At 44.3% G+C, this 16,662-nt stretch overlaps 1 protein-coding gene and 1 pseudogene across 1 annotated transcript; both read left to right on the top strand.

Annotated features, from left to right (window-relative positions):
• The first annotated feature begins 4,617 nt into the window (after nt 1-4,617).
• LOC146362156 (dynein axonemal heavy chain 6 pseudogene) lies at nt 4,618-8,338 on the top strand (annotated as a pseudogene).
• A 3,422-nt stretch (nt 8,339-11,760) lies between these two features.
• On the top strand, nt 11,761-12,735 carry LOC146362155 (14 kDa phosphohistidine phosphatase). Its single transcript, XM_084921119.1, has 3 exons — nt 11,761-11,987; nt 12,317-12,441; nt 12,526-12,735. The coding sequence occupies exons 1-3, from the start codon at nt 11,774-11,776 to the stop codon at nt 12,616-12,618; spliced, it is 432 nt and encodes a 143-aa protein (XP_084777245.1). The 5' UTR covers nt 11,761-11,773; the 3' UTR covers nt 12,619-12,735.
• The last annotated feature ends 3,927 nt before the right edge of the window (nt 12,736-16,662 follow it).

Raw genomic sequence — 16,662 nt, 5'->3', positions numbered from 1 at the left:
GCGAAGGCTGGACGTTGATGGTGTTCACCACAGGATGAGTCTGATAGGCTGGTTGACCCAAGGACGGGTAGGTGAAGAATGTGGTGGGACGTCTCTGCCTGCTGGACTGCCTAAGATGAGGCGGTGGCTCTGGATGGATGTCATCCCCTGGCTCCACCCTGGGTTCCGGCTCTGGGTCAGGAACCTCTACTGGATCAGGACTGGACTCAGTGACGTCAACTTCTTCTTGAACCTGAGGCATCTCCTGATCGTCACTTAGCTGAGGTAGGTCTGAGTCTCTTAACACGATTAGATCCTCTTCCGGAACCATGCCACTTTTTTTTCTAGGTTGGACATGAGCCCTTAAGACTTGTCCTAGTTCACTTGGACCGGAGCTCTGTTGCGCTCCACTTGGAACTGGTGTGACTGGAGAATGGCCCCCTCGAGGATATCTGGGTACACCAATCCAGTAGAATGGCTCACCCTCTTCCGAGTCAGTTGTGTCAGGGTTCGGCTCTGGTGTCATTGGTCTTCCGGTAGACTTCTTGTTTCTCTTGTGTGGTCTTGTAGCCTGACTTTGGATAATGTCCACTGGCAAGTCGTTTACTTGTAACAACAAGTTCCTGTGCAAGGTGCGAACAGGACGGCCTCCCGCCTCCGGACTCACTTTGTAGACGGGGTTGTTGCCCACTTGCTCCCTCACAATGTAGACCGTTTGCTCCCAGTAGGGTCTCAGTTTGCCAGGGCCCCCCCTTTCACTCAGGTTTCGTACCAGTACCCGGTCTCCTGTCTGTAGCATTACTCCTTTGCACCTTTTGTCATAGTTTGCTTTGCCTTTGGAACTTGACTGTTGACTGTTTGCATTTGCAATGCGGTATGCTTCTGTCATCTTCCCTTTCCATCTTTCTGCATACCCATGTGGTGTCTCAGTGTTGTTTTCTGTCATGAGACCAAAGAGAAGGTCCACTGGAAGACGAGGGTGTCGACCATACAAGAGGTAGTACGGAGAGAAGCCAGTTGATTCATGCTTGGTACAGTTGTAAGCATGGATAACATGGGGTAGATGTTCCTTCCAATTTTGTTTCTCCTTTTCTCCCAGTGTACGCAGCATCTGTAACAGGGTGCGATTCAGTCTTTCAGTAGGGTTGCATTGGGGATGGTAGGGGGATGTCCTTGAGTGACCAACGCCTGCGAGTTCTCTTAGGGACTTGAATAACTGATTCTCGAACTCGCGACCCTGGTCGTGGTGGAGCTTGGAGGGGTAGCCGAATTTGGGAATGTAGTCGTTGAAGAGGCGGTCTGCCGCGGTCTTTGCGGCCTTATTCTTGGTGGGATACGCTTGTGCGAACCTGGTAAAATGGTCCACAACAACCAGTATATATTCAAACCCACCTTTACAAGACTCTAAGTGCAGGAAGTCAATGCAAATGAGCTCGAGAGGGGAGCTGGATGTTATGCTACCCATGGGTGCTCTCTCGTGTGTCGTTTGCTTCTTCTGCTTGATGCACTGACACTTCCTTGTGACGTACTCTTCAATTTCTCTCTTCATGAAAGGCCAATAGAACCGCTCTCGAGCCAGGTTCAAGACTTTTTCCACGCCGACATGGCCCATGTTGTTGTGGAGGTGTGTGAGAGCGACCTGTCTGTAGAGAGTAGGTAGGACCAGTTGCTTGCGTCCTGTAGTCTTTCTATAGAGAAGGTCATTCTCCATGTGCAGCCAACTCCAATCTCTCAACAGTCTCTTTGTTTTAGTGTCAGCCTTGTCATCTTCTGTTGGTCTTATGTCCTTCTCTACCATGTCAATGACTTTTCCGATTGCTGGATCTGCTCTCTGCGATTGTACAAGTTGGTCATGACTGATTGACTGTAGGGGTTCATTGACGGGTAGGTTTGGTGCGGTGAGGTTAAGGGCTGCAATCCATGCTATGTCTCCTTGCTCCGCTCTTCTGCTCCCTTCCCAAACTGCACATACGGCTTCCTCCAACAGTTCCTCTGAGCACTCTCCCATGAACCTCTCAATGTCAAGTGGGCAACGTGATAGCACATCTGCATCAATGTTTACTTTTCCTGGCCGGTATTTGATGTCGAAGTGGAAATCTGCCAATTGTCCGACCCAACGTGTCCGACTGCGTTGAGCTTTGCTGTGCTGAGGACATATGTCAAGGGATTGTTATCTGTAAAAATGGTGAAATGTGGAGCATAGTAGAGGTAATCCTTAAACTTGTCACAAACTGCTCACTTGAGGGCGAGAAACTCTAGTTTTCCGCTGTGCAAGTGGTAGTTTTGTTCAGCAGGTGTGAGCGTGCGAGACCCGTACCCAATCACTCATCTTGTCTTGTTGGTTCTGATATAGGACGGCACCAAGGCCTCTCTGGGATGCGTCCGTGTGCAATATAAAAGGGCGGGTGAAGTCAGGGTACGCTAACACTGGTGGCTGAGTGAGCATGTCGATCAAGCGCTCGAGGATTTCTTGGTGTTCTTTGTTCCACTGTATCAGGGATCGAGGAGGCTGCTGAGTGTGTTTTGCTCTGCCTCTAGTTGGCTTTGGTGGCAGTTTGTTGGACGGGACTTGGAGAAAGTCATACAACGTATTGGCTATGCGTGAGAAGTCCTGCACATACGTCCGATAATAGCTTAGGAATCCCAAAAGCTGCCTGACTTCTCCGACGGTCTGTGGCCTTTTGTGTTTAAGTGCCTGTACTGCCTCGGTATCTTTGGGGTCCACCTTTACTCCATCTGCAGATACCAATCGGCCGACATAGCGAACCTCTTTACGAAACAGCTCACACTTCTCGGGTTTTAGCTTCACACCATGCCGTTGTAGGGCTTGGAGGACTTTCTGTAGCACTTGGACATGTTCGTCGAACGACTTGGAAAAACAAAGCACGTTGTCAAGGTAAGGGATACAGCACTCGTCTCTGAGGGTGTCAAGCATTTCTTCCATGCTCCGTTGGAAGGCTGCTGGGGCATTCGACAGTCCAAAGGGTATCCTCACCCATTCGTAGAGGCCCCACGGGGTAGTGAATGCCGTCAGGTACCTTGAGCCTTCTGCAATGAAACCTTGATGATAAGCTTTACCCTGATCCAGGATCGAGAACCAGCTGTAACCACCTAGCGAGTCTGTGAGATCCTGAATCCGGGGAAGTGGGTGTCTATCTGGCACAGTCTTGTTGTTTAAGAGACGGTAATCGATGCACAAACGTAAAGACCCATCCTTCTTCCTTACGCAAATGACTGGAGCAGCATACGGCGACTGTGACTTCACTACCCATCCCTTGACAATCAGCTCTTGAATATACTCCTTCACTTCCCTGTAGAGGGGTTTAGGGATAGAAGCATAGGCCCTCTGGACGGGTGTATCATCTTTGAGCCTGATTTCCATTTGTAGTGAAGGGATACAGCCTATGTCTGTGCTGCTACGAGAGAACGCCTCACACTCTTCCCTTAGCACCTTTTCAACTGACTCCTGTTGGTCCGGACTCAGGTGGCTAAGATCAACTGGGGGCAGCCATGACTCAGTGGACAGTTCAGAAACAGAGGTGGCTGCGCTTACCTCAGCTGTGGTGATGGGGCTCTGTGTGGGTTGAGTCAGCTCTGATGTGTTTGTGGGTCGGTCTGTCTCAATAACTTTAGCGACATGTTGAATAGTACCCAGGGCTGTTCTCTTTGGTAGAATTATTTCGTGTTTGGAGTGGTTAGAGATGGGGACCTTAACAAATGGCCTTTGAGGGTTGTTGATCTCAAGGAGCCCTTCCCCAACACTCAGGTGTCTCCAGGCAGTGTTCTCGTCGGGTTCATACAGCACCGTCACAAATGTCAAAACTTTGGGGTACTCTGCACCACACTTGGACTGATTTTCCAGCAGGAATGGTCACATTGCTCTTCCCAATTCTCACTGTGGCTGGGTCACATCCTGCTCTTTGTGGTACTTGTATGAAGTTTACCATAGCCATCACTTGCTCTTCGTCTGTACCAAAAGCTTTGCGTAGGATACTATACAATAAAGCACTGGCCTCTCGGTCTGACTCTTGTGCTTGGATAATGGCGCCAAGCACGTTCGCTCCCAGGAGGGGCTGAGGGAGTGACAGCTTACTGACAAGGAAAGGGGCTTGCACAGTAAGATTGGGATCTTCGTGACCAACGAGAGTGACTGTAAGTTCGACCCACCCATCATAAGGAACTGCTTGTCCGTTAACCGCATAAACTTCAAGTCCATCATTTAACAGCTCTTGGAGGGGTCGCACCTGATAGGAAAAAACCGCTGAACCCACTGCCTGTCCACTAAACTCACTTGTGAGCCAGAATCAAATAACACTGTCACTGGATAGCCACCAATCAAACACTTGAGAAGGCTTTTCTTTCCAACTAGGGGGACTTTACAGCTGTTTGGTGTTAAACTTTGGCAAGAGGTTACCTGTTGCTTTCTCTGGTCTCGCTTTGGCTGCTTTCTTTTTAGCTTACTGCAACGTCTTGCACACTCAGTGGTGAGCTGTGCAGAGGAGGACCTTACTGGCTGGGACTGTGACTCTGCGCCGGCCTCTGGCTGTCCCTTGACAGAGACCGATCCCAGTTTCCCTGAGTTTTGGTCCGCTTTAAACATCCCACTGCTTGGTGTCCTGACTCGCAGCATACAAAGCAATGAAAACAGTCCTGCAAGTTCTGCTCAGTACACTTTGGACAAAGGAACGCTTTCTTTTGGAGGTGGAGAACCAGATCAAGGTCCTGCAGGAGCAGTATGATAGCAGCATGAATGAGAAAGAATATTTGGTTAATACGATGGCTCTGACAAAGGCCCGTCTGATCAGGGCAGGGAAGCTAACGTCCCCTCTTGGTGACGAACAAGTATGCTGGGAAGAAAGTGTAGCCCTGTTTGAGCAAGAGATCATCAATGTTGTGAGAAATGTCTTCATTGCAGCTGCTTGTGTGGCATATTATGGCGCATTGGCTTCCCACTATAGACAGCTGCTAATTGACCAGTGGATAACGCAGTGCCAGAACCTGAACATCCCAATCAGTTCCACAGTTCCACAGTTCCACAGCCTGATTAACATTCTTGGTGATCAATATGTCATCCGCCAGTGGAATGCAGAAGGTTTGCCTCGTGACACTGTTTCTACAGAGAATGGCATCGTGGTGACTGAGGGCCACCGGTGGCCTCTTATGATCGACCCCCAGGATCAGGCTAACCGATGGATCCGCTCCAAGGAGGCTAAACATGGTCTAAAGGTGATCAAGCTAACGGACTCTGGCTTCCTTCGTACCCTAGAGAATGCCATAAGCATGGGTGTCCCTGTACTGCCAGAGGAGTTAAAGGAGACCCTGGATCCAGCCCTGGAGCCCGTCTTGTTGAAGCAGACGTTTGTGGCTGGCGGCCGAACAATGATCCGACTGGGAGACTCTGATATTGACTATGACAAAAATTTTAGGTTCTATATGACCACAAAGATGGCCAACCCACATTACCTGCCAGAGGTTTGCATCAAAGTTACAATTATCAACTTCACTGTCACTAAATCTGGCTTAGAAGACCAACTTCTCAGTGATGTGGTGCGTCTTGAGAGTCCGCATCTTGAGGAACAGAGGAACGAGCTGATTGTGCGCATCAACGCTGACCGCAGCCAGCTGAAAGATATTGAAGACCGCATTCTTAAGCTTCTCTTTACCTCTAAGGGGAATATACTTGACAACAAGGAGCTAGTTCAGACTCTCCAGGAGTCAAAGTTGACTTCAGAGGCCATAAAGCACCGTCTGGAAGAGGCAGAAGCAACTGAGCTGTTGATAAACTCTGCGAGGGAGCGCTACAGGCCTGTGGCCACTCGAGGATCTGTTTTGTACTTTGTCATTGCCAGTCTGTCAGAGATTGATCCTATGTACCAGTTCTCACTCAAGTACTTTAAACAGCTCTTTAATTCCACCATCGAGACATCAGAGCAGAGTACTGTGCTAGAAGAGCGCCTTCAGATCCTCCTGAATCAAATCTTGCTAAACTCCTACATTAATGTGTCACGTGGACTCTTCAAGCAACACAAGCTTATCTACAGCTTTATGTTGTGCATAGAAATCATGAGGCAGCGTGGCGAGATCGCTGATGGGGAATGGTGGCACTTCCTAAGAGGAGCTTCTTCACTGAAAAAGGAGTTTCCAGAGCAACCAGATGTGCCATGGCCAAGTGATTTTTACTGGCAGACATGTTGTGAGCTGGAGGACACACTGCCTTTCTTCAAGGGCATCTCCAAAGAAATCACTAGAACCCATATCCATATTAAGCTAGGGCATTTTGAAGCATCTTTAAATCCAGAAAAATGGAATGGCTATGTGTCAGAGTTGCCTTCTCTCGAGGAGTCCAAAAAGGAAAAACAGGAGATGAAAGGCTACTGGAATGAGCGATTGGGATCTTTCCAGAAACTAGTTCTTATCAAGAGCTTCATGGAAGAGAAGGTGGTTTTTGCAGCAACTGAGTTTGTGATTGTCAACCTGGGGAAGGAGTTTGTAATCTCTATAATGACATGTCCCCTACCACCCCATTGATCTTCATCCTCAGCACAGGTTCTGACCCAATGGGTGCCTTCCAGCGCTTGGCAAATGAGAGAGGGTGTCTCGACAGGGTCGAGGCTATCTCACTGGGGCAAGGCCAGGGACCTATAGCGGAGAAGATGATCCATTCAGCGCTGACAAGTGGCAACTGGGTCTTCTTGCAAAACTGCCATCTGGCTGTGTATTGGATGTTAGCCATGGAGGAGCTCATTAAGACCTTCACTGAGCCTGACACTTCAGTCCATGAGAACTTCCGTCTATTTCTCAGTTCCATGCCGACCAAAGTATTTCCTGTTACAGTGCTCCAGAACTCCGTTAAGGTGACTAACGAGCCTCCTAAAGGCCTGCGAGCCAACATGCAACGAGCCTTCACAGAGATCACCAGCAGTTTCTTTGAACACCACATTTTGGGACACCAGTGGAGGAAGATTGTCTTTGGAATCTGCTTTTTCCATGCAATCATCCAGGAGCGGAAGAAGTCCCCTGTGCTGGAACATCCGCTACAAATTCAATAACAGTGACAGAGAATGTGCTCTGCTCAACCTCAACCTGTACTGCAAAGATGGCACCATCCCTTGGGATGCTCTGGTCTACATCACTGGTGAGATCACATATGGAGGGAGAGTGACGGATGCCTGGGACGAATCGGTGCCTAAGGACAATCCTCAAAGGCTTTTTTTCTCCAGAAACTCTGCAGCCTGGCTACACCTACTCCCCCTCAGATGTTTACTACGCTCCAGAGTCAGATGAACTCGAACAATATAAGAAGTATATTGAGAATCTTCCAATCACTGATGATCCTGAGATCTTTGGTATGCATGAGAATGCCAACTTGGCTTTTCAGCGTCAAGAAACTATAACTCTGATCAATACCATACTGGATGTTAATCCTCGTTCTTCAGCACAACAGGGAGCTAAGAGTAACGATGACATAGTCTGCAAGCTCGCCGAACTGATTCTAGCCAAACTGCCCGAGCGACTGGACATGGATGAAGCAATTGACACACTGTTTATCAAAGACACCAATGGGCACCTTAACTCCCTCACAACTGTTTTGGCCCAAGAAGCAGACCGATTCAACAACTTGCTTAAAGTTCTCAGGATGTCTCTTATCACTCTGCAAAAGGCAATAGCAGGTCTCGTTGTGATGTCAGAGGAAATGGACCGAATCTACACAAGCTTTCTGAACAACCAGGTCCCCACCCACTGGGCAAACTCTGCCTACCCTTCCCTCAAACCGCTGTCTTCTTGGGTCAGAGACTTGACTCTCAGAACTTCCTTTATCCAGACTTGGATCACACGTGGTCAGCCCAAATCACTTTGGATCTCCGGGTTCTTCTTCCCTCAAGGCTTTCTTACTGGAGTGTTGCAGAATCATGCCCGGCGTTACAGTTTGCCTATTGATGAGCTTAATTTCCGCTTCAGCGTGGTGCCGGCCTACAGGGATGAGGAAGCAGTCTGTGAGGCTCTACGCACTCTTCCCATTGGTGCAAAACTGAACATGGATGAGGAGGACGGTGTACTTGTTCACGGCATGTTCATGGATGCCTGTCGCTGGGATGATGTCGGCATGGTGATTGATGATGCGCTGCCTCGGGTTATGAACGCCATGCTGCCGGTGGTGCACTTTGAGCCACAGCAGAACTACGTTCCAGAGCCTGACCTCTACCACACTCCTCTGTACAAGACCTCAGCCAGAGTTGGCACTCTGTCCACCACAGGTCACTCAACTAATTTTGTGGTAACAGTAATGCTTCCCTCCAAGCGACCCAGCGACTACTGGATATCCAAAGCCTCCGCACTCCTGTGCCAGTTGGATGATTAAATGTTTATTCGAGTGCAAAGTAGAATTTTAAATGTCACCAAAACAGTTGCACAAACGTGAATTACGTTTGTGTAATAGCAACACAGACCGCAATAAAAGTTTCACCTGACTGAGCTGTGTAGTGTCTTTGTTTTCTGATGCGAGGCTCTTAGCGAGTTCGAAGAGGTCTTGACCTTGGAGTGAAAACAAGCGTCTCCTGATATTCCAGGCGAGTTCCTTTCTCTCGGTCGACATGTTGTATGTATTTCTGATTATCCTGCAGCTCGATAGTGACTAGGATGCGTCACACTCCCCTCACTGCAGTACGGTTCCACGTCGAGGCAAAGGTCCCCTTTTCGCCTCACTACCTGGACACCTACTCGCTGGCTTGGCTGGAGTAGCGGCCTTGTCACGATTGTGTCGTGGTTCTGGTATCACTGGATCTGCCCTCGACGACTGTAGAGGAGAGATCCCAGACGAGCCCCCACAGTTTGTTACGGGTCCCAGATGTGAAGACCACAATAACAAAAAGAATACAAATCTGTAAAAATAAAGGTAGAGTCTCAGAGAAAGAATCACAGGAGCACTCGTATCTTTTCCCGAATTGCGTCTCTTATTTCAGATCAACAAATATAATTTACATCCAGTGTTTTCACTTGTCAGATATGCTCAATAACTGTAAAAGGTAAATAAAAGGCATTTGGCAAATATATGTATCTATGGTTATTACATTTCTCCAGTTTACACTGTTAATTACACTATTCCTTCACTCATTTACATCAGCAGTGCAGATACCATACAATGCCTTAAACATCTTATTGCTCTTTCTCACATATAGGGCAAACTCAAAATAGCTTATCCACAAATCTGATATAAGTGCATAAATCTTACTAGATTAGACAAAACACACCTGAATGTATTACTTTGCAATGTAACAACATAAACGTACATGCATTCTTAGCTTATTCTTAACATTTCCACATCACTTGAACCATAAAGTGTATATGAGATATTTTAAACTCGAATAATCTGATGTCAGGGCCTTTACAGTTAAATTGGAACACCACACACACATATTTGATTGTTAAATGGAGTTTACCAAGTTTAAATACATCCCGCGGGCTGGCAAACTCTCGCGAGACTTGGGGCTGCGCGGTTCGGCTTTACCGCCACTGCGGTGCCGCGCTTCAGTAACTTTCAACTAAACCCCACTTAAGGTTACATCGGCGGTGTCAACATAACTCTCAGTAAACACCGAAGTAGAACGAGGCACAAAACCCACATACACTGTATTTTTAAGACGATACTGACCTGTAAAAAAATAAAGGTAGAGTCTCAGAGAAAGAATCACAGGAGCACTCGTATCTTTTCCCGAATTGCGTCTGAGAGGACAGGAAGTAGGTCCGCTGTAGGCAACCGCGGGCGAACGACTACAGTGTCAACAGTTCCGCTTATTATTTCTCACTTTTACTCTCCTCAATTGTTATGGACTACACGTAATGAATGTAAAATAATAATTGTCTTAATTGCTGGCATATATTTTTCTTAAAAATAATAAAATTTACCAAAATGTGGTAGCACATTTGTGTTCACCATCATCAAATGTTTGGGTCCATAGCCAGGAAACTCCCAAGACCTTAATTCCACTGAGAACCTGGTGGACAAACAAAAATCCCCAAAACTCCAACCGCTGATTATGCACGAACTGGCTGCCGTCAGCCAGGATGTAACCCAGAGGCTGCTTGAAAGAATGGCAGGATGCCAGGGCAAATGTCACAGGTCTTAAGAAAAGGCCAAATATTTTTACAAATATTGACCCTTTGCATAAACTTAATGTGATTGTCAATAAAACACATTTTGACACGTATCCTCAGTCTACAATACAGTACAGTACAGTGTACAATAGAAACAACCAATAAAAAGGTCTAAAAACACAGAAGCAGTAAACTTTGTGAAAGCATATACTTGTGTCATTCTCAAAGCTTTTGGCCACAATTGTAATTTGTTAAAAAAAAAAAAAAAAAAAAAAAAACACCTGAGGGGAAAAGAAGAACAAATTCAAAGACAAAGCAAATTGTATGACATAGGGTACTTAAGCGTTTCCTGGTGAAGCAACAATGGTACAGAGTACACACAAAAATACACGTATTAAATATAAGGCCACTGAGAAGCTTTTTCAAAGCTCTGAAATACTGGGAGCTGATAAGAGTCTATCTGTGATTGACTTGTGTACCACTGACATGTTTTCTTGGATGTCAGGAAAGAATATTATCTTCATCAGCACTAATGAGGATTTCTTGTGTTTGCATTTGTGTTTCAAGAAATCTCATGGCCCATGTCTAAACCTCAACTGTATGCAATGAATCATTCTGACTAATACACAACAACAGTACAAAGTGTGCTAACAGACACTGCATAGACTAAAACATGCTTTTCACAGTTCAGAACTGACATGTCATTGAAAAGGAGGTGTTAGTAGAAAGCAAGGGGAAAGATTTTGTAGGAAAGATCACGACAGTCACTTGTTTGCGAGTGTCTAGAGATGGAAAATGTGCGGCACATAGGAGCAGAGGTGCCTGCTGGCTGCCTGCGTTTCCAGAAGTGACAGTTTACATCCTTCCTCTCTGAGCTGAGGCATGGGATTGTAGCTACTGTTATTGACACACTTTACCTTACTCCCTTCCACAACTAGATAAAACAAACTCTCTGATTAACTAACACAGCTATGAATAGTAGAGCAATTACACAGTTGTAAGTTGAATGGAACAGACAGTTACACAACTCATCACTATTAGTTACAAAAAATCTAAACGTTTATTTGACTTCCCTGTCTTATTGGCTTGGTTATATGGGAAAGGCTTTGTCTTTTTAGAGGTTTATCTTTCTCTGACTGTCCTAAAACTTCTGTGTCCTTTGGCTCCAAGCTTAAGGTAACATGATAAATTACTTCTTAATGAAGTCACAGGGCAAACGGGAGTCTAATCACGCAAAGCAAAACCATGCATCCTACTCCCCGCTGAAGCGTTCTTGATGTGAATCCAAAAAGATAGGATTCCTTTGGATTAAGAACCAAAAGGCCCTCAGAGGGAGGATCAAACCTAACTCTGAGGTTTGATCTTGACCTCTGATCTCTCCGATAGACACCGGAGGACAATCTGCAGCATGCTGCAGAAACGGCCGAAAGCAGAAAATTCTCATAGTAAACTTAGACATTTGACGATCTCACTTGTGCATCTGAGTAATGTAACATAAAGTTTTCTAATGCAAATCCACAGTATACAGAGGCTGCAAGGAACGCAAATTCAAACACTTCGCACTTACTGCCATATGAAGGCGCCAGCGTGCGAGCGCACTGTTAAATCTGCACATTTATGGCAACAAGTCGCGAATGTCCTGCCGCTTTAAGAAGCGAAGTAGAAATCCTGACCCAAATAAAGGTATGTGTGAGAACTACTCATGTTCTCTGTGGTCAGTAGACCTCTGCGCAGTTTGAGAGTCTACGGCGTTTTGCGTAAATCTACAGTCGCAATGGCAGACGCTCTGGCTAAAATCCCCGATGTAGAGATTGATCCAGAGGGAACTTTTAAGTACATACTGGTCAGAGTAAAAGCGAAAGATGGCGATGTGCATAAAGACATTGTCCGTGGCACAAAAAATGCCGAATATCACAGTAAGTTATTATAGTTTGTTTCAAGGAGAGCGTCAACTGCGTCAGTTCAGCGCGAGATATCGTGCAGACCAGTGACTGTTGGTGCAGATGAAAACCTATAGCATGTAGTCTATTTTGCAATGTTGCCTCATTGTTATGGTCCCTTCGGTGGATTTTGCAGACGTGCATTGCGGAATAGATACTGCACAGAGCAGAGGGATGAAATTCAGGCCAACCTAGTCGTTGGAGACAACTACCAAATTTCCGTATTTGATTCTAATTGCTATTTTTATTAAACTGTAACTAAATTACAATCTCAATTTCTTCTAAATGTCCTCATAAATTTTCAGATCATATTTTTGAGAAGGTCAACCCTGCTATGGAGGCCTTGGGGATGGAGTGCAAATGCCTTGGAGGAGGGAAGATCGAGCACAACAACCAAGAGAAAAAAATAAGGGTGTTTGGAGAATCCACTGTAAGTTAACTAAAAGCTGAATGAAAAGTTAAAATCTTCAGTAGTATTTAATTCACTAATGTCAGGTCTCTTGCTCACTCGCAGGCCTTTGGAAAAGCTGACCATGCTGTTTCTGTGGAGAAGCTGAAGACTTTCTTCAGCGACTATGCGGTCACCTGGTCAGACGACAAAAAATAGTTGTAACCTTTGTGACATTTCAAACGTCCGCCTTTAATTAACAGTTCTGTGAATCAAACCACATAATGATGCTTTAACTGTTCTGTAACCATTCAAATACAGTCCTTCTGCATTTCACATTTGGTTTCTTACTCAATGAAAGCACAAATTCTGATTCTCTGCAGTTGTAAAAATTTTTGTCCTTCAGAATTGAATACTGTATATGAACTCTGTAGATATTCCTGTAAATACCTTTTTGACTTTTAGTCCCCATTGGCCTCAGTTGAATAGGAGTACATTTGCCAGGCGTAAAGTCCATACAGGAAAGGGTGAGTCTGCTGGAATCACAGACATATCCTGTTACACAGGAGGAAAAGTTTATTGTTGAAAACCCAAAAGAGAGATAACAAGCACTTTCATTTAACCCACGGATAATCACTTTTGTTTTTGTTTAAGTCCGGATAATGATAAACATCAAGCTAAATTCAGCAGAACTCTTTCTAAACGGTAGTGCAATAATAAATAAAAGCCTGCGATATCTCCAATCAAAAAACTAACAAGAACTCAGAGTGAGAAAATAGCCCGAGCTGAGTCATATTTTAAATCACACGTTGAATTTTGAAAAGTTCTTCCGCCTTTAGCATTTTATGGCTTTAATCCAGTTCAAATTTCACTTTTACTTTTATGCTGCCAAAAAAATGCACTTTTAAAATCTGTAGTAAACAGGTGGTACTTACACCAGACCACATGGTAATATTTAGCAGGCACAGTATTTGCTGTGTTTCAGTTTGCATGTTTGCATGCAAACACTTTGGTTTTTAGTAAAGGTCATTTGCAGATTCTGGGTCATTAACTTAAGCATAAATTGATGTTTTAATTTGATGACGGCACTGTAAACTTTGTAGTGGTGTTAAAGGGAACCACTTAGTTGTGTCACGTGATCCATGAGCACATGAATGATTTTTGTTTTATGCCTGTCCCTGTTGTGATTTGGTACTGTGCAAACGTCTTGAACCACCCATCATTTCTTTGTTTATTGCACACACAAAAAAGAAATATGTGCAAAAATACACAGAAATACAGGTAAAAAAATAATTTGTACTTTTCTACTGAGCTTGAAAGGTAATATATGGAATGACCACATTTATTCTTTTCCAGAGCTTGAACTCACTTAGGCAAGCTTTCTTGTCATTTATTCAGGTAGTCACTTCACTACCTGTATGTGCCACGCAAGCTTCCACCATGTTTTACAGATGCCTAAAGACACCCACTGTTGTACTTCTCTTCTGTACATGTTGACAATTTGAACCAAAGATTTTAGTTTTGGATTCATCACTCCATAAGACCTGATGCTGCTGATTTTCAGTCCAGTGCTTGTATAATTTGGCACTCCTTGGCCTTTTCCCCTCTTTCCTTCCTTAAGAATGGCTAATTAATGAGTCTTCAGTAAAAACTATACACAGTTTTTAAGGTTCAACTGAATCTCTCAGGTCCTATGTCAGGTCTTTGTTGAATTTCTTCCTATTAAGAACATGTTGTAGTTTTTAGGCCTGCCACTTCTCCACTTCACCAGTCTCCTCGAATATGTTAAGGACACTCAGGCTGCTAGTAACAAAAGGCCTAAAGATACAATTCAAAGTTGCTGCTTTACTAACATGTCTTTTATCTGTAGTCAAAACACTCATTCATCCCTTGAGCTAGGCGCCTTTTTAATGCATGACTGATTCATAGGTCAAGTGGCCTGATTAACCAAAAAACCATTGAAAGTTGTCATGTACAAAGACATTGCTCAAGACCACTTAAAAAGTATAAAGAAATGAGTGGTAGTGACTGTGAAGAAACAAGATTCATTCTGGTGTTTATTTTTTAATGTGACACAGTGTGTGTTTTAAGTGTGTTTCTCCTAAAGCAGAACACAAACACTGCTTTTTCTCAGCTGTGTTAGCAGTACATGAAAATACTTTGGGTGACTTTACATTGACAGTTGATTGCTGTTTTTAATATTAAAAAGTAGCTTTATTTTTCATTATAATGATGAAAGAAGTAATAGACCTTTTACCATAAAAGACTGCATTTACATGAAATTCACAGCCCAATTTTTCCGATGATATTTAGGTTGGCAGCATGCTAAATGTCACCACTGGCACACATTCCTGTACTTTCCGTTTCACTTTGACTCACTCAGTGCTTAAAAAATCACAAAGAAAACATTTGGATAGAAAGTACCATGTAGCTTTGCAGACAGGATTGGAATTAGCTCATGTCGACACTCTGAATAGACCTTAGTTCACTCTGAGTCACATCAGAAGACTTAAAAAAAGTTACTGGCTAAATTCTGCCAAATACCCCATGACCCTAACAAAAAGAATAACAAAAGCCATTTTCCTTCCACTTTGTATTCCAATCTACAACCGGTTTCCTTTAAACTGATAACCTTTCCATTATCTAGGTATGGGGAGGTCTGTGTGGGAGGTAGGAGGCTTAAAGTGAGTTAGACTCAACCCTTTTCTTGTGAAATGAATAATTTACAGTAAGTAATTAGCAAATTCTTTGTAATCTTATTAGAGGACACCATCATAATATTTCCATTGTTTTTTAAAGCATTTTTTCATATATTCATTTTACCCTATTTAAATGCATGTTGCTTTGAAGGTTCACTAGACTGTAAAAGTGTCTAATTTATTGAGATTAAACTGTAGTGTAGGTAACAATATATATATATATATATATATATATATATACAGGGAGTGCAGAATTATTAGGCAAATGAGTATTTTGTCCACATCATCCTCTTCATGCATGTTGTCTTACTCCAAGCTGTATAGGCTCGAAAGCCTACTACCAATTAAGCATATTAGGTGATGTGCATCTCTGTAATGAGAAGGGTTGTGGTCTAATGACATCAACACCCTATATCAGGTGTGCATAATTATTAGGCAACGTCCTTTCCTTTGGCAAAATGGGTCAAAAGAAGGACTTGACAGGCACAGAAAAGTCAAAAATAGTGAGATATCTTGCAGAGGGATGCAGCAGTCTCAAAATTGCAAAGCTTCTGAAGCGTGATCATCGAACAATCAAGCGTTTCATTCAAAATAGTCAACAGGGTCGCAAGAAGCGTGTGGAAAAACCAAGGCGCAAAATAACTGCCCATGAACTGAGAAAAGTCAAGCGTGCAGCTGCCAAGATGCCACTTGCCACCAGTTTGGCCATATGTCAGAGCTGCAACATCACTGGAGTGCCCAAAAGCACAAGGTGTGCAATACTCAGAGACATGGCCAAGGTAAGAAAGGCTGAAAGACGACCACCACTGAACAAGACACACAAGCTGAAACGTCAAGACTGGGCCAAGAACTAGCTCAAGACTGGTTTTTCTAAGGTTTTATGGACTGATGAAATGAGAGTGAGTCTTGATGGGCCAGATGGATGGGCCCGTGGCTGGATTGGTAAAGGGCAGAGAGCTCCAGTCCGACTCAGACGCCAGCAAGGTGGAGGTGGAGTACTGGTTTGGGCTGGTATCATCAAAGATGAGCTTGTGGGGCCTTTTCGGGTTGAGGATGGAGTCAAGCTCAACTCCCAGTCCTGCCAGTTTCTGGAAGACACCTTCTTCAAGCAGTGGTACAGGAAGAAGTCTGCATCCTTCAAGAAAAACATGATTTTCATGCAGGACAATGCTCCATCACACGCGTCCAAGTACTCCACAGCGTGGCTGGCAAGAAAGGGTATAAAAGAAGAAAAACTAATGACATGGCCTCCTTGTTCACCTGATCTGAACCCCATTGAGAACCTGTGGTCCATCATCAAATGTGAGATTTACAAGGACGGAAAACAGTACACCTCTCTGAACAGTGTCTGGGAGGCTGTGGTTGCTGCTGCACGCAATGTTGATGGTGAACAGATCAAAACACTGACAGAATCCATGGGTGGCAGGCTTTTGAGTGTCCTTGCAAAGAAAGGTGGCTATATTGGTCGCTGATTTGTTTTTGTTTTGTTTTTGAATGTCAGAAATGTATATTTGTGAATGTGGAGATGTTACATTGGTTTCACTGGTAAAAATAAATAATTGAA

Source organism: Perissodus microlepis, chromosome 23 (genome assembly GCF_051167445.1).
Source record: "Perissodus microlepis isolate ML-2025 ecotype Zambia chromosome 23, ASM5116744v1, whole genome shotgun sequence".
In the NCBI taxonomy this organism is placed as follows: Eukaryota; Metazoa; Chordata; class Actinopteri; order Cichliformes; family Cichlidae; genus Perissodus; species Perissodus microlepis.
Note: the sequence above shows the minus strand (reverse complement) of the source record. Positions and strands in the feature narration are given on the sequence as shown.

Excerpts from the sequence above, each read along its gene's own strand:
- LOC146362155 (XM_084921119.1), top strand. The coding sequence starts at position 11,774 with ATGTTCTCTGTGGTCAGTAGACCTCTGCGCAGTTTGAGAGTCTACGGC. Across the intron at positions 11,988-12,316 it reads AAAAAATGCCGAATATCACA|ATCATATTTTTGAGAAGGTC; the intron begins GTAAGTTATTAT and ends ATAAATTTTCAG. Across the intron at positions 12,442-12,525 it reads GGGTGTTTGGAGAATCCACT|GCCTTTGGAAAAGCTGACCA; the intron begins GTAAGTTAACTA and ends GCTCACTCGCAG.